Source organism: Lichenostomus cassidix, chromosome 8 (genome assembly GCF_008360975.1).
Source record: "Lichenostomus cassidix isolate B80296 chromosome 8, HeHo_3.0, whole genome shotgun sequence".
In the NCBI taxonomy this organism is placed as follows: domain Eukaryota; kingdom Metazoa; phylum Chordata; class Aves; order Passeriformes; family Meliphagidae; genus Lichenostomus; species Lichenostomus cassidix.
In genome coordinates, this window is record NC_139489.1 from 18,459,727 (window position 1) to 18,483,472 (window position 23,746).

General features: G+C 42.4%; 3 protein-coding genes across 8 annotated transcripts in view; 1 reads left to right on the forward strand and 2 right to left on the reverse strand.

Annotated features, from left to right (window-relative positions):
* Window positions 1-6,229, reverse strand: part of CDC14A (cell division cycle 14A) — a 49,515-nt gene extending 43,286 nt beyond the window's left edge. For 2 of the 5 annotated variants that reach the window (XM_085068203.1, XM_085068199.1), the window contains exons 1-2: window positions 5,774-6,229; window positions 5,250-5,340 (exon numbers count right to left, since the gene is read on the reverse strand). In XM_085068203.1, the coding sequence (XP_084924329.1) occupies window positions 5,250-5,340; window positions 5,774-5,879 (197 nt within the window). In that variant the 5' untranslated portion in view covers window positions 5,880-6,229. The remainder of the gene's footprint in view (window positions 1-5,249; window positions 5,341-5,773) is intronic. The other 3 variants (XM_085068201.1, XM_085068202.1, XM_085068200.1) reach the window with 2 other exon arrangements.
* Window positions 6,230-8,937: 2,708 nt separating this feature from the next.
* Window positions 8,938-18,212, reverse strand: EXTL2 (exostosin like glycosyltransferase 2). The gene is made up of 5 exons (XM_085068216.1): window positions 18,130-18,212; window positions 16,016-16,085; window positions 13,565-13,992; window positions 12,125-12,195; window positions 8,938-11,530 (listed from the first exon to the last, which is right to left on the reverse strand). The coding sequence occupies exons 2-5, from the start codon at window positions 16,018-16,020 to the stop codon at window positions 11,039-11,041; spliced, it is 996 nt and encodes a 331-aa protein (XP_084924342.1). The 5' UTR covers window positions 16,021-16,085; window positions 18,130-18,212; the 3' UTR covers window positions 8,938-11,038.
* Window positions 17,760-23,746, forward strand: part of SLC30A7 (solute carrier family 30 member 7) — a 28,028-nt gene continuing 22,041 nt past the window's right edge. For both annotated transcript variants that reach the window (XM_085068207.1, XM_085068208.1), the window contains exons 1-3: window positions 17,760-18,426; window positions 18,594-18,695; window positions 22,820-22,933. In XM_085068207.1, coding sequence (XP_084924333.1) covers window positions 17,897-18,426; window positions 18,594-18,695; window positions 22,820-22,933 — 746 coding nt within the window. In that variant the 5' untranslated portion in view covers window positions 17,760-17,896. The remainder of the gene's footprint in view (window positions 18,427-18,593; window positions 18,696-22,819; window positions 22,934-23,746) is intronic.

Sequence of the window (23,746 nt, forward strand, 5' to 3'; positions counted from 1 at the left end):
ATTAAACACTACAAGACCCAGGTGTTGCAGAAGTGGCCAACTGGCTATTACAGCTACTTGCTCAAATCATAATCTGAACACCTCACGTGCAACAAAGTCTCTGGATGACCATCAAGAGGAGCAGTCTGCATATTCATCAAAACCTAACTGCTGGCTGGGAGATCTTACCTATTCAGGCTTCTTTCTCCAACTCCACTTTCCAAGAATTGTTTTTCCTCCCCACTTCTCAGGCACATGAAAAAAGGTGGGCACTGCTTTTCTGCTCTAGTCCACTGATTCCAGTAACACGTGAATTGTTAGGAGCTTTCTTAATCAGGCCGAGACAAAATCCCTAGCACTTAACACTACTTAGGGATTGCACTCTTCTGAACAGAGGAAAGATGATACAGCAAACAGAGCCCTGGAAATATCTGAAGGTAGGAATAATGCAGAGGCCCTGGATTGTACAAAAAAAACCCCAGGTATTAAGTCCATTTCTTCCTGGAAGTTCCAAATCCTCCTCAAGATCCTGATTCTTCCAAATCCAATAACTTGTAGACCTAAGTTATAGATAATTAAATAGTTATTCCAGATACATGGGTTTTTATTCCAATGGTCCAACCAAAACCAAAAGTTTCCCTATAGAAGAACCTTCAGGTCATGTCAGAAGCCTAGTCTCTTTGGAAAAAGAGTCATTTTAACAGAGACCAAAATGCCCATAAGGGGTTTCCTAGCCAAGCTACATTCCCATCCAATATAAAACTGGAGCTTAGAAAGCTGCTGTTTTATCCTGGTACCCTTTTACTGCAAACAAAAAGCTCCTCAGTACCACTAGTAAATGCTTTTACTTGTAAAAAAGCAAAGACAGATATGGTAAACCAAAGTATAGGTATAAAATTAAGTTGTGAAATTTCCTTTCTTTACTTTTGGATTTCATCTTACCAAGTTATCTTGGTCATCCAATAGGCAAGGTCAAGCCTTCAAAATTAGGGATGTGAACAAGAAACTCCCTGTCTTTTGTGTGAAGTGACAGCTCTGATTGTTGTAACAGGGCCAAGTTTAAGTTTCCTTTTTCTTTCCAAATGATTTAAGCCACAGAAAGATGGAGAAGTTCAGGTTTCCTATGCAAGTACTGTTACTGGAATGCCACAGAAAAGCAGCACTTAACCAAAGAAAAGCCAGGTAAGTTAACCTTTCCTCTTCTCACAGGAAAGATAAACTGCTTCTTCACATATACATATGCAGTGGAAGAAACAGTATCCATTAAATATAGTTGTAGCTAAGTATTTGAGAGTCTTATTCTATTGCTGCATAACCAAAGTAGCTGTCATGAGGACTGCTGTGAAATGGGCAAGTGAAGTTTTGGTGTAAAGCATGATATACAGAGACTATCATATTAACTACTTCTACAGCTGCTTACACGACGTCAGATATTAAATCTGCAAAAGCTTTTTATACAAGAAATCCAAAGTCAGAACAAATAACTGCATAAAACCATTATGATTTAAGAAAGCTGTCATGTTATAATTCATCAGTAAGAGATTCCTGTTTCACATTATTTAAATTCTGATTTTTTTTTTTTTTTTGAGAAAACAACTCAGAAATAAAAAGGACATTAGAAGTTTCTTTGATAAAATTATGTGAAAGCCAAGTTAACCAGTCAAGTGTAGTATACTCAGCCCAGATCTGTTTAGTGGAAGGTGAAACATGAAAGACGCTATTCTTAGAGAATAAAAAGCTTCTTACTAGTGCCTAACTCATTAATTGAGGTCTTGCCAAGGCAAGGTTTGTCTATTTGCCAAATGACAATCTTCATCAAGATGGATTATTTCTCATTAACTCCACTTTTCTGAAGTAATAGTTACCTGTACTACCCTGTACAGGTACAGGTGTACAAAAGGGAATACACCTGAAAGACTGTATTCCCTTTTAAGCAGGGAGGAACCTTTCCCAGGAGGAACCTCAGAGAGTTTCAGAAGGACTCTGAGAAAATGTTACAGAAACAGAACTATTAAAGAAGAGATTTCAGAATTGTATCATTCCATTCAGGTTTCTCATCCTCTAACTGATGCATTTGCATACCATTTCCCTGGCATAACAGGTTCAAGGTTAAATTGCAGCACATTTAACTAAAAGTGACAGTTCTAGTAGCAACTTCCTAGTCAGTTAGCATTTGAGATACGCTTAAATGGTTTTAAGAACATCTTTATTATCTTTTTAAAGTGTGAATGTTTAAGTTAGACAGTGTTATGAAGTCATTAGAACAGTTGAAAACTTCAAGTGAGAACTGAAGGCTAAAGTGCTCAAGATTACATAACCACACTTTGTGTATAATTTAGTGCTAAGTCATGTGACAAGCTACAAGAGCAAGTCAACCCCAAACTTCCACAACCATTAAATCTAGCACTACAGCTGTTTGTTTAATAAATGGGATATAATAACAATGCACAAAATTGCTTCGTTATGTCTCTTCAAGAGTGGGAAGGAAAACGCAAGCAGCAAGGCATTGAGTTTTTAAGTACTGTGTGATCCAGTAACGGGCTCTCTGTAATCAGACAACTCCAAACCTACATATTCATGAGGTTTTCAGAGCAGATACTGCTTCAGTGAAGCAAACTGACACCTCTGTAAAGTCAGCTAAATAAAATTCTGTAATAGGCTAATAGAATAAGAGCCCAAAGAAAAGCAGTTTACTTCTAAGCACAATGAAGTATCTTCATCTTGTCACTACATGATGCATCTAAGCAAAGTCAATAAACAATTGTATTATTGTAATTACTTTCATACCTCACAGGTGCTGAGGATTTCATGCCTGAGTAAACATCTCCTATCCTCCTCCTTGGAACTCTCTGAACAACTCATCTAACTAAAAAGCAAAAGTGGCCATTTGGAATTCTGACCACAAAAACCACCCACGCAGACCATTTCCATGAAGACTTGAAACCACCATTCTGAGCCACAGCACTTCATAACTCAATTCCAAATATTTATTTTGCTATCATGTAACAAATACTTCTAATCACTTTCTCAGAAAGAAGGCTGCATTTTTGAGGAAGTGAGGAGATCATATCATCTGGTGTACTAAAGTTACACTCTACTACTACTTACAGACAAGCCCTAATGTCTAGCCCCCCACTTTGTGTGCAGCCTGAGAAACACAACAGACTAATGTCAAACTTGTTGATGAGCATAAGGGAAGTTATAGTAAAATCAGTACCTCCCCAGGTACTGAGCCTTGCATTCAATTCCTCAATTTGCCTCTAGTTTTCCAAATTCAGAAAGATATTAAAAAATACATAAAATGGTAACCCTAATGATACCTGCTTTTACTTCCCTGAGACCATATAAATCTCCTTGGATATGAGAGGGCCAAAAAAAAAAAAAAAAAAATCAGGCATGGGCTTAATACCAAATATTGCTTACACTGATAGGGAGGAGTGCTGCAATACAAATTCCAGGGGAAAGTTTAGCAATGATATGCAAAAGGTTATTACACAATTCCTTTGTACCACCTGGTAACTGTCACTTATTTTCTACCTCATATCACATTTTAGCATTTTATGAGCACAAAAGGGAGAGTATCATTATGGTATAAAATACAGGACAACTTTAAAATAGGCCAAATAGATCAGGAACCATCAATTCAGAACATACACCGGGAGTTATGTGTTCAAAGTCTTTAGATGTGCCCTAGAAGATAAAGGAAACTTTGCCTCCTTCCATTACCTGGTTATTATGTCTGGTATCAGGTTACACCCTCATATGTAGTTAACACTAGGTTAAGGACTATACCTACAGAATTTCCTTTACATGTTAAAGAAAATTACTTCCCCCCTGCCACCTCCCTCAAATTTCTCAGTACGTTTTTCTTCCAAATATGACACTGTCCTTACACAAAATACCTCAGTTACAGGCCGTGGTTAGTACAGTCATCTGTAACTAACAGTACAGAGAACTGCTCCCCTTTCCTACCCACAAGATCAAACGCCACGTAAGATTCCTTCACACTTCCTAAAAGCACATTAAGAATTAAAATATAATACAGAAGTCTGGAAGAGATATAAGTTTCTTTTCTTGAAGAAAGTGGAACACTTTCATACAACACAAATTGCTCAGGACCTTCCTCAATTGAATTCTGCTTTCAATATTAGGTCAACCTTGCCTTAGGATACTCCCAAGGTCCCTTCCAATCAAAATTCCTTAATGATCATTAAAGAACTTACTTGCAACCCAAGCAGCTCATGACAAAAGTTAACTTTCGGAATGAACCACTTCCCAGTAGAAGAGACTCCAATAGAAGAGACACAGCTTAAGATAAGAAAGACTCAAAAATGTGTAGAATAGATAACCTGAAACTACAAGCTGTGCATAGAAAGTAAGCTAAAAACCAATGAATATTGGTTTACATCTTCACAGGACCACTGCTGAAGTCACCAGAGAAAGAAGGGAAGAATGGTTGATGCTCACAATTACTTCAAACCATATGGAAAACACATTATACTTAAAATAGGAACATACTTTTTGTTTCACTTCTGCTGCAGCAAACCCTGTGTCAAGCAGATAGATGTATCAACACACATGAAACAGCTGATCTGGGCAGACAGTGCAGAGCACCAACTTTTTAGCCACAGCAAAGCAATTATTTGCTTAACATATTTTATGTCCTTTAATAGCATTCACAACTTTAATCAGTTTTACTTTCTACCTTCTATGTGCAGTCAGTGTCTTATAAACACATGAACCTTTCTGTAGAAAACGTATTTTCTGCTGAACATACAAAAGCCATCAGGAAGTGCTATCTCAAAACCCTCTAATAAAACCAGAGTTATAAAAGAAGTTGCAGATGCTTTTCAAAGCGCATTTAAATATTGCATTCTTACAATTTTGTACACTTCATACTCTCTATACAGGAAAATACAGCAAATATAAAATAAACGACAGTTTTATCTACTCATACCAAATAAGTCTTCCATTTAAGACACTATTCAATGAAGTGTAATTACTCAGTCTTCCACGTTTTAAACATATCATACAAGGCTCCACCAAAATTTAAGCCATTTAACAGGCCCTGTAGTTGTTTTTATGGGTCTTTTTTTAAGGGTCACCTTGTTAAACTAGTTTCAGCTAATAACTAAATATATTCGGACTAACTTCATGCTTATATTCTATGCAAGTAACTTAATGGGGCAAAAATATCCCATAGAGTGTATCGAAGTGTGTTGGGGAGACTGTCAGGTGATCACTCTGAATATGCAAACCGCAACACTTACTTTTCATAGACCAGTTCCTCATCTGTACAGAAGTAGTGGGTATTTACGGTACTTTTCGGTTTATTTCGTAAAGTAGCGAAGTACAGCCGATCTGAAAGACAGATTAGGGGAACAGCGTCGGACAGCGAAGGCGGCCGGCCGCCGCCCCGGGGCACGCCTGTCACCGCGGGGCGGAAGAGGCTCCGCCGCTCCTTTTTCTGCTGCGTGAGCGGCGGCGGGAGCTCCGGAGCGCTCCGCCCGCGGGCCCTGCCCCGCACCGCCGGGCCCCGCGGCAGCGGCAGCGGCCCCGACCCAGCGCGGCAGCGCGCAGCAACAGGTGCCGGCCCCGCAGCTCGCCCGAGAGAGCGGGGAAGGCAGTGCCGGGGGGTGCCCGCGGCAGCCGGGGCGGGCAGCCCACGAAACCCGCCGGGCACGCAGCAAAGCCGGGGCGGGGAGGGCGGGAGAGAAGCCAGCGGGTTTCCTCCGTGGGGGCGGCCCCGGGACCCCGCGGGCAGGGGACGGGGCGGCTCCCGCCCCGCTCTCACCTTTCACGAACTCCGAGGCTCCCCCCAGCACTTCGGAGGCGGCCGCCGCCGGCTCCATCTTAAAGAGGGCGCGGAGCAGCGAGGCACGGGGCGGATCCGAGCTCATGGCGCTCCCGGGCAGCGCCGGCGGGGCCGGGGCGCGCTCGCAGGGACGCGACCCGCTGCCCGGAGGGGCCGCCCGCCGGGGCCCACGGTGCTGCGAGCGCGGCGGCCGCAGCCCGCATAGGAGCGGGAACGGAGCCGAGAACGAGCCCCGGGACACGGCGGGCAAGCGCCCGCAGGGACTCCAGCTCCACCCCGCCCCCAGCCAGGAGACGCCCCCGGATAAAGCGGCAGCGGGCGGTTACCAAGCGACCAGCGGCGCTCTGGCAACCGCGTTACGGAGCCTTTGTGTGGCCCAGCCCAGGGCTGACGCTCCGAGTGACCGGCCCCCCGCGCTCCCCCCTCCGCCCCGGCCCGGCAGCGCCCCTGCTCCGGCAAGCAGCGGCCCTGCGCCCGGCACGGCCCCGCCCTCTGCCCCGCCTGCCCGGGCAGCGCCGCCGCGCCCCGCTGCGCTACTGCCGCTTTTCCCTTCCCGGGGCGGCCCGTGGCAGAGCGCCCCGCGGGAACGGGGCGGGTGTCGCGTAGAGCTCGGAGCGGGGCTCAGCCGGAGCGGTGCCTCAGCAGCGCGGGAGGGCGTCCGACGCGGGCGGGCGGAGCGGCCAGGCCGCCTCAGGCACCGGGGAACCGGCGGAACGCCCGTTGCTCTACCTGGGGCACCATCCCTCGTGACAGACAAGCCGGCTGACCAATCAGAGGCCGGCCTCCCGCGCCTGCAGCCAATGAGCGGACGGCCCTTCGTGGTGCGCCCGCCCCCAGCCCCCCACGGCGGCCGCTTCCCGCCCGGGCAGTGCTGGCAGTGCTGGCTGCCCCTCAGGCGGTGCCGGCTCCCCTCAGGCGCGGGGCTGCATGGCCGAGCGGCGCTGCCGGCCCGGGGGAGCGCAGCCCGGGGAGCTGCGGGCGAGCAGAAAGAGACGCCGGGCACGCCTGGGGCACGGAGCTCTCCGAACGCGCTGGTTCGAGCTGCCGGCGCGTTCTTCCGCCTCTCCCCTGAAGAAAGAATCGCTAAGTGCCAAACAGGGCAGACGGTCCGTCTCAATTTTACAACAGAAGCAAAACGCTGCAAAGGAGAGGTAGCTTGAGGAGAGGGGAAAAAAAGGAAAAAAAAGTTACTCTTCCCCCAACCAACCAAAGAAATCCACTCTTGAAGCACCTTTAAAAGATGTTGTAATACAAAACCGTCTGCAGCCCTGAGATTCACATTAGTATCACCATCTCTCCCTAACACTATAAATAACCTGCTGTAACTACCAGTTCATGTCATTAATCCTGGTGTGTCTGCTAATGAGGCTGAACACGAAACACTTCTGACTCCTCAGTTTTTAATCCGGTGTTATAAGCACGGGGTAATCTCTAAAGCTTTACAAGTAAGGTGAAGGACTACAGAAAATAGTGTAGCTCTTTCGTAGCTGCTTATTTATTTTTGGTGTGGATTCTGATGCTTTGTACCTATGTTCTTACATGGCTTTTTTAAAAAAAAATTTTTTAAAGCTCCAAAACTAATATGCTAAATATGACTGTGCTTGTGCCTGACCCTGAAACCTGAGAAACCTCATTCTCAGTATTAAGTACTATTCCACACAAGATGCTTACAGGAATGAGACTGCAGTCTTATGTAGCAGCAAATTAAATAAAGGTTGTTGGAGAGTAGTTGCTTTTCATGGAAATCAGTGCTTGTTTTTCCTTATTTTGTTCTGTATTACTTTCACTTGTGCATAACCCTTGAACAAAATCAAACACTTAATTGGTGGGGGTTTTTTATTGACAAGCAATTCTCTGCTGGGTACTATATCCTGCATAAGAGAAGGGGTGTTAAGATATATTGTCCAGAACCACCGTTTTTTTTTAAATGCCTTTTTTTACTCAGACTATCGCTACAGCTCAATGTAACACTTTTTAAGTGCTGCACTCTACTTAAGGGGAGCTTGAATGAGCATATTCAAAATAGCTTTAGCAATGCTTTCTTTGACTACAGAAGCAAAGGTGGAACAGTCTACAGGCTACTGTCCAGTACCTAGAATCCTTAGAAACAGAGTTTCTTGTGTTAAAGCCCATGATACATAAACCCATCTAGCCAGACTGGTGAATATAGGAGGCAAGTAAGACTAGGAACTGAAGCCCAGCTATCAAATGTTTGTATACTGCTTATATGCCTTTTGCAAAGTTAAAAATACTGGCTTTGTGCGTAAAAGTTCTCATTTGTGGTCATTAGCTACAGCTTTTGTAAGCATCAGAAATATTTAACCTTTCTTTTCTTCCCTGTAAAAATATGTGCAAAAGAGCCTCTGTGGTTTTTTTTTTTCAATTCCAGCATTGTGTCTCAGAGCTATCAGTATGATTTAAGAATATTTTCAACTAGTACAACTTTGTTATTCTAATCAATACTATGTTGTTAACATTTGAGATCAAGTGTCAAGGCTGCAGTGACATCTTGTGGCATTTTTTGTACAGAAGCATTTTTCTTGTGCTGTTGCATCGTTTTAGCACTATAGCCTGACTTTTTCAACAAGGATTTTTTAAATATATATTTTAGATACCACGCTTAAAACCCTGTGTTGCATGAACAGTAATTTCAACAGAACATTTAGAGGTGGTGATGTCTGTTTAGACTTCAAAATATTTCCATATGACATATCGATAATCTCTCAGAAGAAATAATGATATGCATATTACTTTGTCTAAAATACAATTTTTTGTAATGTCTTTTCACTAAAGAATCTTAAGGCACTTTTATACCCACCAAGGGATAAAAAAAAATCCACTTTTAAAAAATAAACAAACCCCTTTTGGTTCCAAAGTACACTGAATTATGGCTGGATCTTAAGTCTTATTGTTGTATTTTCTTTGCTAGCTAAGACTAAATTATTAAGGCTGTGGTTTTTTATGTCTTTTTTTCCTTCATAAGTAGGCCTTACCTAAATTAAATGAATGTATGTGCCAACAAGTACCAGTTCTTTTTTTAAAAAAGATATCTTGGTGCTGCTCATGTGTATGCAAACTGTGAGCTTAGACATCTTAACACTGAAAAATTTTGGTCAATAATCTCAAAATAAATACATCACACATCTGCTTTCTGTATTTTATTTGACAATGATGCAAATAAAATTTGACAGTATCATTAAAAGCTTCTTCTATTAATTCTTTCACTGATACAGAAGAGCAAAAAAACCACCCCAAACCCAAAACAACTCCTTTGCTCCAACAAAGAGCCCAATACTAAGATTTGGCTGACTTGACAGTTCGTTTCACATTTCAAAAATAAGGTAGACAACAACTGTGAGTCTTCACAACTCTAGTTGATACTGCACTGAACAGAAATCATGGAAGACAAGTAAATGAATGAAATACAGTAAACTACCACTGGGAAAGTTGCATTTCTGGAAAAATCATAGACCTGTTTTTATACTACTTAGTACTACAGCACAATAATTAAAAACTACTATTCACTATTACAACAAAATTAAGCAGACTTTACATTGTCATGTTAAGATTCTGCCCTTTAAATCTTACAGAAGTACTAGGAAGACTTCACTGAACAGAAATCAAATCCTTTAACACTGATAGAACAAGGCAAAAAAATTCTTCATTCCCCCCAAAGACTCACACTCTGCTGTAAACAACTTGTCACATTTTTCACTTTTTGTTCAGCTAACTTATTACAAAAAATGGTAAAATTATACACCATTTGTGCAGATGCTATGTGTGTACTAGGTATTAGCTGTTACTGGTTGCCCACAGTTACCTTTGAACCGATTCTAAGAATCAATTAAAAGCTGATGCAGATGAAACTAAATCTGCTTTGGATGCCAAATCTGAGTCTGTGATCCAGGAAAATCACTGTCTTTTCTTCTCTCTGCCATACTACAAAAAAAGCCCAACTCTTTTGCAACTTCATTGGAAAAGGTTTGCCCTGTCGATGTCAATACAAGGTTTCCAGAACTACAGAGTCCCAATTGAACAAAAGCCATTGACAGCAGCTCTGTATCTTGCTATAAATAAAGTCAGGGAATTCAGAGACTGATAACAGTCCATCCCTGTCAAATATCACTGTACCTTAAAATATTTTTTTTTTCATAATGCTTTACCCATTTATTATACATTTTAACTCTGTTGTCATAGCCACCAAAAATGGAGGAAAAAAAGGAACTAAATAGTAAATACTTATTTGAAAGAGTAGTTAAAAAAACAGCAGACCTGTAAAATTACAAAATGTACACTGTAATAAATGTAGAACACCCTGTTCTTATTAGGAATTGCAAATAAGAAATTTTTAACAAATGGAGGATTTTCCTGGGTGCATGTTTGTATTAACGTACATGCACAATACCAAAATAAAACTAAGTACTAAAGAGAATATTAATAAGTAACATTCCATCAGATTCTTCTGGCTGCTTATATAAGTTTCATATTTAGTGTATTAATCTTTCTTATATTTCCAACTGCTAGGATTTACCTTTCAGCTGCTTGCAGTGTTTCAGCAACTCTAGGCAAATCAATAACTGAAAAAAAACCCACATCAGAGATCATTTTCCATTATCTCAGCACGATTAGATATTGTAGGCAATGGTTTTAGGACTATCTGAGATTAAGGTGAGGTACTCTTCTTGCTTTCATAGCAGCTTCAAGAACATCTCAGAACACCAAGTAGCTTATATACAAACTTCAAAGGGGTTTTGTACAGGAGGCCAGAAGTCTGGCTAGCAGTTCACTGTAGCTCTTCTACAGCTTCACTGGAAACTGGGTAGGAGGAGGTGAGGAGTGGGAAGGCAAGAAAGCATCTCAACATATAACTGTCAAAAATATGCCTCATTTGACTACATATGTATATTCAAGGAAAAAAAATCCAAATGTTATGATCTAGAGAGTAGGAGTGCATTTTTGTCGGCATGTTTCTAAAGAACTGGCCTAATTAATTATAGTAGGTTTTAAGGAAAGAGGATGATTTTATCACAGCTAAGTATGACTATATGTTCTTTAAGTTTTCTCAGAACTTACCTTTGTGAATTAGTTAAAAAGGACAGAAAATACATATAAAGCCAAGTGGAGAAAAATCAGAGGCTACAAAGAGGGATGGCCAAGATGCAGTAATTACACCTTCTTCTCTCCTTGAACTCAGTACAATTCACTGAGTATTGTTTAACATTTAACATTATTAAATTCATTGGCTTACATTTTATTTTTGTGATTGGCATAATTAGGAAAACCAAACTGAGAAATCATGATATTAGAATATTTTAAGGGCATGCCATCATAAATATTAACCAGTTTATTTACACAGTAGGATCTCTGTAACAAATGCTCTGCTCGGTGCCACATTCCAGAATAGCCGCTGTTAGTGTCTTTTTCTAAATTTCTTATATCAACAGGCTTCACAAACACTCCTGAAGGCTTTCCAGTATGCTTGGCTACCAGAAAATTCATGGCAATATCATCACAATTTTGAGTTTCATCTATTAAGGCATAAACTGCTTCTGGCTGCCGTTGAAAGTCTTCTAAATACCCACTGTGAAAAAATGCTGCACCAATAAGAACCATGGAATACTGATCTCCATTCCCAAAGCCAGGGTTCTGCAATTCAAAGCTGCCATAGCTGTATACGCCTGAGGGAGTAGAAATGTGCTTTCTAGGAACAAATCCCACTATATGCTCTGGAAATTGCTGAAAGGAAAAAACAAATTCAACACATATTGCATATTTTCAGTGTGGGGTTCACTTAAGTATGTTCATAAGAGAGATTTATGCATTTTTTAAATGAAAGGAGGACAACATTATTGCCAGGAAAGCATTAAATCGATGGCATATGGTCCTTTGATCTGCATAAATGTTGCAATTAAATACAGTTTCACAAAACTGACAGTCTGCCTCATTCCACATTGCACAGTGCCAACAAACATCTACCCACAATTGGCAGCTGTGTATTTGGCACTGAAAATAACTTTATAGAAAATTTCTCATGTTTTGCAAAACATAACCCTTCTATTTAACAGACTACAAACATTTAAATAAATTCAGCAGTTAGCAACTTCATGGTTTTGTAAAGTAAGATGTAAAATTTTAAAGTTATAGATTACAGATATAGCTACTACTAAAGAACATTTTTGCAATTGCTACTATTCAACACCAAACTTCCTAAAATCTAACTTTATAGCTAGAAAACTAATGGTAAAATAGTATGATACAGTATTACTCTAATTAAACCATTAATGTCAATTGCAACTCACAAATACTGCCTGCCAAGATGTAAAACATTACCTGCCAAACAGAAAAGGCAAAAGCAAGGTCATGAGCACTGACAAGTGTATCATCATCCATCATTAAAACAGCTGAAAGGAGGAAAAAAAGAGAAAAACTTTTAATTGGTCAGAAGATTAAATAGATGAGCACCGTATGCAGCCCAATATTTGACAAATTAAATATAAAATTTCTATAACCATTAAGCTGAATTGCAATTCCTTGAAAGTAGATTGATAAAACATAATTAGATTTCAAAGCTAAAGCAAAGTTACAGCTTTGTGGTAACTAGAAGCAAACCTAAGTTTTAGATTATTTGCCAGGCTGTTACAAATCTCAGCAACCTTTGATCATCTGTAGTACAGCTGGAGAGATATGTGTTAGAAAACTTGGGAGTGTCTGGCAAAGCAGCTTAAAATTCTACTAATCTTGTGTAAAGATACAACTAAAATAGAGTTAAGATAGTTTCCTTCAGCATATGAGACTTTTAAAGGATTCTTAGTATAAAATTTACTGATCTCACTACTTGAATGTAAGCAAGTTAAAAAAATTGTGCAGGCAACGTTCAATATTATTAACTACAGAAGGAAGACTCTTTGCCTTAAGTTTTAGACAAAAGGCTACCAGGAAGTGGAAAAGGAAGGATATTCTTAAATCTGAACTCCAGATGCATTAAAGCTTTCAAAGTTTACATTCAGCACAGGTCTTACTACAGTAAGTTAAACATTTGGGAATTTTCCAAGTTGAATTTTCCAGGGTCTTCCTAGAAATCATGAGTTTGGAGTAGCAGGCATGTTAGGAAGGGGGCAGTAAATAAAATTACCTTTACTAATCATGAGTAAGGTCAGGTCTGTAATGCAACATATGGGGTTTTTTTCCACTTGAAACAAACAGGATTTATTGTTGTACACCTCCTGGAAAGAGCTTAGGAAAAATATTTAGATGAATAGCCAAAAGACTGGGGAAAGTACTCTCAAATGAAAGGATGCATAATTTGAGATAGAAAGCCAGACAACTAGGGAGAGAATTTTCTCAGAAGAGCACAACATGCTTGAGAAGTTACTCTTAAGAGGAATGGATTAAAACAAGTCTTTACTAGATGATTTAAGTCCAGATTAGTTCAGAGACTTGACAAATACATGCATTACGAATTTCACTTTATGCTACAGAAAGAAGATGAACTACCTATGTCTGCTTCACAAAGGAAATGGAGAACTGTTGCAAAAACCCTTAAAATGCATTTGACATTCCACTTTTTCTTCCTCACTCTTTACTGACAGGCTGGTGGTGGTGTGCATCTGATATCATAACACAGGTTTCCTCTATACTGCCCACATTCTATTAAGTGGCTTAACAGATCCATTGATTTATTACACACTATAACTCAACCACCTCTCTTTTAGCATTCAGATTTTAAGCATGAAGATAATATTAGTAATAATGATATGAACTGCTGATTACCTTTTGTTTCCAGATCAGGGAAGTTCTGCAGTCTGTTTCTCATACGATTTACGGTTTGAACTTTAAAGACAACAGGGACAGGATGAGGCCCCAAGGAATTCCACATTTCCTCTGGTGTCTTCTCACCAATATTGTTCCACACAACAATTACTTTATGTAGGTGGGGGATTGCTTGATAATGATTTAAAAGCTTTAGCAGTAAGTCAGTTCTGTTGTATGTCTGCATAATAAGAGTGAATGAATCCAAGGCAGACTGACTCTGGGTTTTTGGTTCCCTTCTTGAATTGGGCAATTTGTCATCTTTGATAGTGGGAAGCAAAGCTGTTAAAGCACCTGCCACAAGAAGTAAGACGATGATCACTACGGAGGTGAAGCGCAGTAGGCGGATTCCCATAACTCTTCCTGGAAGCTTACAGAAGTGAAAACACCTTTAAAACAAGTAACAGGAAAGGAACTCATTAAACCCATGTACAGTTTTCTCCCTTGATCAAATTTCCCAAAATTTTTAAGTAGATTTTCATTTAAGTAAGTAAGGAGGACTTTAGCACTTCGGCAAATTACTTTCAGCTATTGAGACAGAAGCTTCTGGCACTCAGTTTCTATGTTCACTTGCTTTTCACTTATTTTGGTTAACTTTGGATTTCATTGTTTTATGAAAATAAATCTAGAGTAGTTCTTTAGAGTGTTCATTATTTCCTGTTTTCTTAGTACTAAATTTTTGATTGAACATTTGTGGCTAGCACAGGTCTTTCTCGTAAGAACATTCCGTTGTGTTTTAAACAAAGATAAAGTTTGGATGTTTTTCAAACAGTGTCTCGAGATTTGAACAGTTCAGGCCTGGCCAATCAGGCCTAGGGGGAGGTTTCTGGCTGACCAATCTGGGCGACCTCTGAAAAATCTATATATATATGGAAATCAAAATAATAAACTCTCTCTTTCTTGCTACACTGAGAACTCGGGTCTTTTCTCTGCTAGCGGCTCAACAGCGACAAACATTTATGTACCTCACCAAAGCTATCCAGCTGAAAGTAGAAAGCAGACTTGTACAGAAATTCAGTGTTTTTAGCATTGCAGGAGCTCTGCCTTAACTGGCAAGCAAAAAGGAGAGATGGTGCCTTCTCAGAAGCTCAGCAAGAAGGAAACAAAATACTTGCTCTTTTTCCATTGCTCAGGCACCACACAGAAGGGGCAATCCTTATAACTGCTTTGCTGGACATTTTGTCAACAGTTTGTATATCTGCTTGATAATGGTAACCAGCACAGAAAACGTGATGCTGATCATACTAAGGTAATAACACATAAATGGAGCAGAATAAATATGCTGAGTAATACAGGAATGCAACAGTATCAGCAAAGCTGACCCTATACATCTAGAAATTTGAGAAAACAACAATGTCAGATTCTAGGCGCTACCTATCAGCCAAGTGTGGGTGCAGGGGCAGTTTCTGGATTCTCGTGATCCTGGAACTAAACAGAAGCTCTTAAAAAGCAGCTTCTAGAAAGACAGCCCCAACAGTCATGCCTCTTAGGTACCACTCCCAGTTCTCCAGACATTTATAAATAGTAAACTCTGAAGGATCCAACAGCCACTGTATTCCATAGTTTGCCCCTCAAATGTTCTTCACAGAATGATAGGATATCCTGAATTGGAAGGGACACACAAGGATCGTTGAAATCCAAGTCCTGCCCCACACAGAAGAGGCCCCAAAATCCCACCATGTGCCTGAGAGCATTGTCCAAACACTTCCTGAACTCTGTCAGGCTTGGTGCTGTGACCTCTTCCCTGGGGAGCTTGTTCCAGTGCTCAACCACCCTCTGGTTAAGATGGTTATATGTCCTAATATCCAACCTAAACCCCCTGACACAGCTTTATGCCATTCCCTTGAGTCCTGTCACTGGTCACCAGAGAGAAGAGATCAGTGCTTTGTCCTTCCACTTCCCCCAGTGAGGAAGCTGCAGACAGCTGTGAGGTCTTCCCTCAAGCCCCTCTCCGCCAGGCTGAACACACCAAGTGACCTCAGCTGCTCCTCATATGGCTTCCCCTCAATGCCCTTTCTGTGGCACTGCTTTCCAGCCTTTCACTCCCCAATCTGCACCATCCTAGGTGCAGAATTTGGCACTTTGTTGAACTTCATACATTTTTCCTTTTCTCCTCCTTTACTTGTAAGATTAGTACGAATTGAATATAAGATGAACATTATAAGCTTGCTACTAGCTCTTCTATACGTATTATTCATTACTCATCTATACATATTATTCATGCTACTCTATGAGTAATTTCTAGGCTTTCAGCAGGGAATTCTGATCAAATTCAGTGATCCAGGACAGCCAAACAAGTACAGTTTTTGAGTGGTTTTTTCACAGAATTTTGAGTATTTTTTTCCGAAGTTTAAATACCATGCAAGAAAATATGAATGTAAATTATTTTAGTCTAAAAGCCTTGCAACTTACCTCATTGTTGCCAAGTAGGATTGTTTCTCTCCCCTTGTTTTTACAGGGCAGTTGTTTGTGATCTTTGAATCTGTTGGAAATTAAAGGGACTCTGTAACTGAAGATCAACAGTTATCCACATGCTACCCAGCATTCTTTTACAAGTAAAAGTTCCTCTCAGTTATTGACTGATAGATGCATTTGTAGCAATTTACCCCATTCTTCCTATTGCTCAGTTGAATAAATGTCTCTGCCTTTCAATGAACACTCTAGGAAGAAGTTATTACACCAGATGGTTAAAAAGAAAAGAACGGCCTGTTTCTCTGCTTGTAAAATTACTGCTTTGCGCCGGGCAATCTCTGCGTGTTCCATCCTTAAGTTCAGCTTCAGAGCTTCAAGTAGATCTCCAGAACCTGACAGCTGTTGCTTTGTTCACCAGGCACCACTAAAATATGTATTTGGCTACCACAGTCAGGCAAATGGTCCCAATAAAATTATTTTATTTTCTGGGTCATCCCCTTTCACAGTCTCCTTCCACTAAGATTCCCAGTTGCATCAGAGGTTTAAGACACAGCATTCTGGTCTTACCATTCAGTTTGGCAGCTTGGAAAATATGACTGCAAGCACATAAAGGAAGGATATACAGGATGCGGGACAAAGCTGTGTCTGTTAAAGCTCCAAGGTTGTTTGGAAGGAGTTTTGCTCCTTTAAAACTAGCTGAACAACCAAAAAGTCTTTAATTTTGATTTGGGAATGGTACTGTGAAAACTTAGAGAACAAGAATTTGTTCAACTTGTTGAAAAATTGAACCTGTGCAAAATTTCCTAAGAGTAATTTGTTTGGGCTACATAAATTTGCTTCTTAAAAATACAAATTTGTCAATCTGTGTGTGTAGCAACCTCAATAAGTCCACATATTACAGGTATTCCCAAATCTGAGTTCAAATCTTACTATTACTTTGTGAGGAGAGGTCACTGAAACTATTTCCAGAAGCTAATCACTTGTTTTGGTTGCTTCATTTTATAGGAATAAACAGTTACGACTTACTTCTAAAAATTATTAGCAGCAGTGGCTACTCAGCATTTATGAGATCCCCTATATCCCTATCAAATCTGCTTTTGAAGAGGTGAACCATAGATCCTCTTTCTGCAGTTTGCAGCCTAGTTGCAACAATACCTCCCAGTGCTATTGTAATGATTAATTACAATAGCATCCTTAAGACGAAAATATTCATACTGTTTGCTGTTTATGAGACTTTCCTTGCCATACCTTTTAGTATTTACCACAGGTGTAGTGATAGGCAATCACGATATTATGATATATTCTCAAAATAAACATCTATTTAGGTGTTTTAAAATTAGCATCATGGCACTTTCTATTAAGAAAATACAGATCTGTTTTGCCAATTAAGTTATGTAATTGCAATACCAGAGTAACGTATTTTAAAAAATCATAAAATGATCCCTGCAGAGAACACAAAATTGACGAAAATAAAACCCATAAATCAAAGACTGGTATTTTAATCCTCGTTCCAGGAAAAATAGTTCTCGAACGGGGTCCCCTCCCTTGGCGGGCAGCACCTCTTAACAGCACCGCGCAGCAGCTGGGTGCAGCCAGGCAGCAGCACCGCGCGGCATCGCCCAGCACCGCGCAGCATCGCCCAGCACCGCCCGCCCCGTTCGCCGCCCCGACCCACAGCTTCGCTCACATTCCGCGGCCTCCGCTATCGCGGCTTCCTCCGGCCGGGCTGTGCTTCCCAGGCGTCACCGGCGGCACGGCAGGGCAGGGCAGGGCAGGGGGAGGAGGTGGCGGCCCGGCTCCGCCGCTCGGCCCCGCACACGCCGCTCCGGTGACTCAGGGGCGGCCGTGCGGGACCGCGGCAGCGCTACGGCGGCGCCGCCGATGCTCCGCTTCCTGCGGGGCGTCCTTGCGCTTCCTCCCGGCAGGCCCCGGGTTGTAGTCCGGAGTCCTGCGGCGGGCGGGGCGTTCCAGCGGCTTTGGCTGTCAGGCACCGGGAGCGCTGCTCCTTCGCCCCCGCCCCGCGCCGAGCGCCGCCACAACAGCCGCGCAGGGAGCAGCCGGCATGGCAAGCGGAACACCAGCGAGCGGCTAGCACGGGACGGACGGGAGCTCACGTTCGGGGCGTGCTGCGTTTCATCAGCGGGCGGCGCGGCCCCGAGCCCCGGCAGCCCCCACAGCCCCGGCTCGGCCCTCGGCGCGCCCCCTCAGCCCGGTGCCCGGCGGCGCAGGCGCGGTGGCGGCCGGAAGCGGCGTGTGGGCCGGCCGGGCAGCGCTCCCGCCCCGCCTGCCCGTCCTGCCGGCCCGGCGCGCCGCGGCCCCGCCGCCGGGAAGATGCTGCCCCTCTCCATCAAGGACGATGAGTACAAGCCGCCGAGGCTCAACCTGCTCAGGAAGGTGTCGGGCTGGTTCAGGTGAGCGGTCCGGGGCGGGCCATGCCGGGCGCTGCCGGCGCTGCGGCCGAGTCCCCGCGGAGGGGCTGTGCCGGCTGGTGCTGAGGCGCCCGGGGCGCCCGGCCAGCGGGTCTGGTCTCCTGGCGCCGTACCGGCGGCTGGTGACCCGCGGTGTGCTCCGTGCGCAGGTCTATCCTGGCGGACAAGACTTCCCGCAACCTCTTCTCCTTCCTCTGCCTCAACCTGTCCTTCGCCTTCGTGGAGCTGCTCTACGGCATCTGGAGTAACAGGTACCGGGGGCGCGGCGGGGCGAGCGCGGCTCCAGCGCGCAGGAAGCGGCGCGTCCCGCCCGGCCAGTGCCACGTCTCCTCTCGGCGGGGCCGGGCCTCCTGGCCTGCCGTCCCGAGGGGCCTCTCGGCAGAGCCTCGGGGGCCGCTGGAGAGCTTCTCCCGACCCGGACCGCTGTCGGGGGCAGCGAGCGGCGCCGCCATCCCCTCTGCCGGGTCCCGGGACGCGGGGGAGGCGCTCCGGCTGGGGGACGCGACTCGGCGCCTTGCGGAGGAGCTGTGTTTGGAATTGCTATCATGCTCGCTGCTTTGCCGAGGAGGAAGCCTGGCCTTGGTCCGACTTACGGCACTCGGGGGCTGTAGCCGTTTCGTGCTGCCGCTTGCCACAGAGATCCTCGGTTTGGGAGTGTGGCTTCATATGTAGGTTGATACCTAGATATCGCTGCCTCAAACATCCCTGTCTCAAGGGAGAAACAATTAACGCATCCTGGTACAGCTGAATGGTACTTTACATAGCGCTTAAATTCACAAGAGTGGAAAAAAAAACCAAAAGAGACTTGACTGCATGGCTACTGAAAAATATGTAGCAAAATATAAACAGAAATGCAGAATAACATCAGTACTGGTGTACAGTATAGAGTGAGAGAACAGACAATGGTGCTGGTATTTCCATCATACTTCATTAGTGATAGAGAAGTTGTTTTATGATGATATTTCAGTGTCTGTTAATAGTTCAGCTCAGAGTGGACTGGCATGGGAATGTCATTTAAGTCGAGCAGTGTCCTCCATACCAGAAGCTGTAGTATGGACAAGATTACTTGGGCTCTTAAACGTCTTGAGTGAATGCAGCAATGCGGATTTGGAAACAGTTGCATCCTAATGTTTGCCATGTCGTTCTGAATCTCTCAAATGGTACTATAAAATCCTTAACCTTGATTACAGTGATTGCTGCTGTGGCACCAGTGAGCATGCAGTGCTATCATGGGCACAGACCGTCTTGGCAGATATTCAGACCATTTTGAATGTGTTTAGTTTTGGCTTTGATGTTGATTCACTTTGCAATTGTGTGAGGGTTACTGTATGCATAGCATGTCTATTTGAGTATGGATTTTTTTTCTAATAACTCAGCAGATATAAATATTTTTCTTAGCTGTTCTGATATAAAGAGCTTTGTGTTCATATGACTTTGTTCTGATGTCTGTCTTTTAAGCATAATAATTTTTTTTGGTAGTGTGACCTTAAAAAGTCCTGCCTGTGAGATAACTAAAACTGGGGAACTTTAGTGACACTTACAGAACTTTGTCACTGAAGAATTTGGCATGTTGGAATTGAGAAGACACTTTTGTTCATACTTGAGATTAAGAATTAGGATTTGCTGAATAGTCATTAGTAGAACCTTCTGTTTATCTTTCAAGTCACTAGTTTTGGGTATCTCTAAGCCTAGATTTTAGGCTAGAACAAAATAGTGTCTTAGCAAGCATTTCTTTAGTAGAGAGGGGTAGCAGAGAACATGATGAGGAATGTCTTCAGTCAAAGCAGACAGGTCATGCCTTGGAAGAGCAAACACAGAACAAGCAAACAAGGAGCCCTATAGGGAAAATTATTTTGTCATTTTGAAGACACAGTTCCATTGCTCCTCACAGGAGAGATTCTCCTGAGCTTTTGTTTGCCAAATAGGTTGTTTCCTGAACTCACATAAGTGTGTTGTCCACATCCTGCTTGAACTCTGTCAGGCTTGGTGCTGTGAATACTTCCCTGGGGAGCCTGTTTCAGTGCTTAGCCACCCTCTGGGTGAAAAATCTTTTCCTAATGTCTAATCTAAACCTTCCCCAACTTAGCTTAGTGCTGTTTCCTCGAGGGCTGTCACTGGTCACGAGTTTGCTGGCTGAGAGCTTGTTTACAGCTGAAATTTGCTACATGTGCATATTTGTTTAATTTGATGTTAAACTTGTGTTATTAAATCAGCTGTGGAAGCGTCTTTATTTAGACAGTGTGTTTGAGTACAGGGTTTCTACTAGTTTATACCCTGGATGATGTCTTTGGTTCTAACAGAAGTTCTTGCATGTATCCCATGTTGCTGGTGGGTCACTTTCTTTACTGGTCGTTGACTGGATCGCTTGATTACTTCAGTGTAATCACTTTGCACCCATTTTTTCTAAGGTCTTGTTACTTTACAGGTCACTTTAAAAAAGCCTCCGATGAAATGAGATTGGTCTCTTACCAGGCTTCCTGCCATTTGTGCAGCTCAATCACTTGTAACTGTACCTATGATACAGAGCATGGTTATGCCACCAGGTGAATTGCATTGCACATGCAGTCTGCTGACCCCTGCTGATAAATCCACGTGCCTCTGGCCACCTGGAATTGTTAGCTTAGGTCTTGAAAGCAACGCAGCTGTATTGGTGTGGCACTTAAGGTAAGTCTTGCCTTAGAGAGATTTGCAGGTGTGAGCACAATGCCGTGGTAACTTGCTGTACGATTTCTGGTTCTGGCACTTGTATGGGATTTTGTTAGAGTAGCAGGCCTTATACACTTCTCTTTCCCAGAAGGCTCTATTAAAAAACAATAACAAAAAACAAACAGAACCCCCAAACAAATTAAAAAAACACCAAAACCCAAACACCTCAGAAAGGTCTTTCTGTTTAGCTATGCTTATTCCTTCCATTTCATAATCATTACAACTTTAGGTTACTGTCACCCTGATTACCTTCTATCTGAATGTTTGGTGTGCTTTGTGATGGGTTTTTTTCCTCACTGGACCTTCCTAACTGCTCAGAACCAAACCTATAATGAGCTGTTTCCCTAAAGATGTCACCTGGTTTTGGGGAGGGGGAAGATGTCACCAAAACCCTTCAAGAATTCAATATCGACTTCTATTTTGCTGCTTCATAGGCATCCAGCTAAAAGCTTTGGTCTTGTTTTAAAGTTTGTTCAGAACAGCTTCATCTCTCCTGGTTTGTTTGCTATAGCACCTAAAGACAGTTTGTCATGCCATCATCACTCTACCTTAAATGTTACAGTTGTATGTATATATAACTCTGGATGTGTCCATGAAGTGTATATGTAAATTCAGAGAGCAAGACACTTGTTCTCTTTCTTCTCCTTCAAATCCACTTCTTCCACTGTTGAATGTTTCATCTGAAACACTTAAGATTAATCTTGTAATTGTTTTCAGTAAGGCTGAAATGGCTTGGCTTTTTAATATGAAGTGGTTGGAACTTTGGCTAATGAAACTTTATATTTGACTTCCATGTGAGTACGTGTCTATCCTTCAGAACTTATTAAACCAGTACTTATTTCTTGTGCTTCAGTTTCCAAGAACTGAATTGTATATGTCATTATTCTTAGATAACCAAAGAACTGAGAAAATGGAACTTCTGGGACAATTGAGTAACAAATGCTCAACAGTACCTCAGTATCAAATGTATTTTAAAATATGAAGCAATGGGTTTTTTTTTTTCAATGCACATACTTCCCTGCAGACTTACAGAACCTGTTCATGAGTAATTTGGTAAACTTTGGCAACTCTTGTGTGTCATGTTAACCCCAGTTTATCCAAAGCATACAAACTGACATGAGTTCTACTGACTGGCTAATTTAAGTTGCTTTGAACCTTTTGGCATGCTGGTCTATTTTAATAGTGTTTGTCACTGTGCATTGGTCTTTGAAATAGGCCATTTAAGTTGTGGTCTCTCTGCCTCTGATTCCTTCAGCTTCTAGATCTCAGAGGTGGGTATCTTCTAGTCAATACCTTGCAGCTGCAAAGGCAAAGATTTAAGGTTGAGTTATGTTGATGAGAGATGTGGCTGTGGGTACATCTGCTCCAGGGATTTTGGTTTGTGTCAGTGGAAGCCACCTTTCATTATCACCAAAATCATATGCTAGGAGGATTTTTTTGCTAAGCACTCTTCCAAAGTGCCTTCCCTAAGCTCACAAAAGCAATTTGGCATCATATGTGTTTTGGTGATGAAGTGTGGATTTCTCCTCTGTGCTAGCAAAACCATGCCTGAAGCTTAGAAACACAGTGTATTCTGCTAGTGTGTAAAAGATAAATGTATGTGGGGTCTTTTTTTCATACTCAGCATGTAGCATATGGAACATAACACCTTTTTCCTGTTCTCTTTCAGTTTAGGTCTAATATCAGATTCCTTTCATATGTTTTTTGACTGTACTGCTCTACTGGCTGGATTAGCAGCTTCAGTTATTTCAAAATGGAGGTCAAACGATGCTTTCTCATATGGGTAAGAAATTTCAGGCTGTTACCTTAATGTATTATAGTAAATGTTTTGGTAGTAATTTTTCACTGTACTAACAAAAGCTTTTTGCAGAACATGGAAAAACTATGTTGAAAGTGAGGGGTTTTTTTAAGGTGAGCTATGTAAACATCTAAGTTAATATCCCTCTAGAAATAATAAAAATATGAAGACTATGCTTTTGGGAAGGTTTATCACTTCCAAGACCTCACTGATCATACTAGTGGAAACAAGTTGCAGAGCAGAAAGTTGCCCTGCCTTGTCATGTATTAATGGCAGCAGTGAAGAATAAGCAGCCACATCTTGGGTTTGTCCTCAGTGCAGTGAGGAGTGTTACAGGGATCCTCAGATTGCTGGTGTCCCACTCCACCTTTGGAACACAAGGTTACAACTGAAAGTAGCTAAGTGTCAGTGATGCTGCATCAGAGATGATAAGCTATGATTTTTGGAACCAGCAGGATTTGAGAGCTGTGACTGCAACTGACACAGATCCTCAAGGCTGAGGTGTGTCATGCCATCCTGCCCTTGGTGGATTTACCTGCTGCAGCTGGCATTTGACAGACACTTGGTTTCACTGGACATTGCAGTGGTGCCCTAAAAAACAATGCTGGTGGTACAATATTATTAATTGGTAGTACTGATTAACAGCAAATGAGTTGTAACAGGGGCATTCTCCATAGCATTACTGACCTGTGTGTCAGCATTTAGCTTCAGCTGTCTTGCTTGAGTGTGAGCCCTATAGTTTGAAATTTAAAGCACAGTTTAATTAAGGTGAGAAATCCAGTGTGCATAGAAATCAAT

What these genes read in the sequence shown, in the direction of transcription:
- EXTL2 (XM_085068216.1), bottom strand. An exon ending in CCCTGATCTGGAAACAAAAG is followed by an intron (nt 12,196 to 13,564) that starts GTAATCAGCAGT and finishes TCCTCCTTTCAG; the next exon opens with CTGTTTTAATGATGGATGAT. An exon ending in TTGCCTTTTCTGTTTGGCAG is followed by an intron (nt 11,531 to 12,124) that starts GTAATGTTTTAC and finishes TTTTCCTTTCAG; the next exon opens with CAATTTCCAGAGCATATAGT.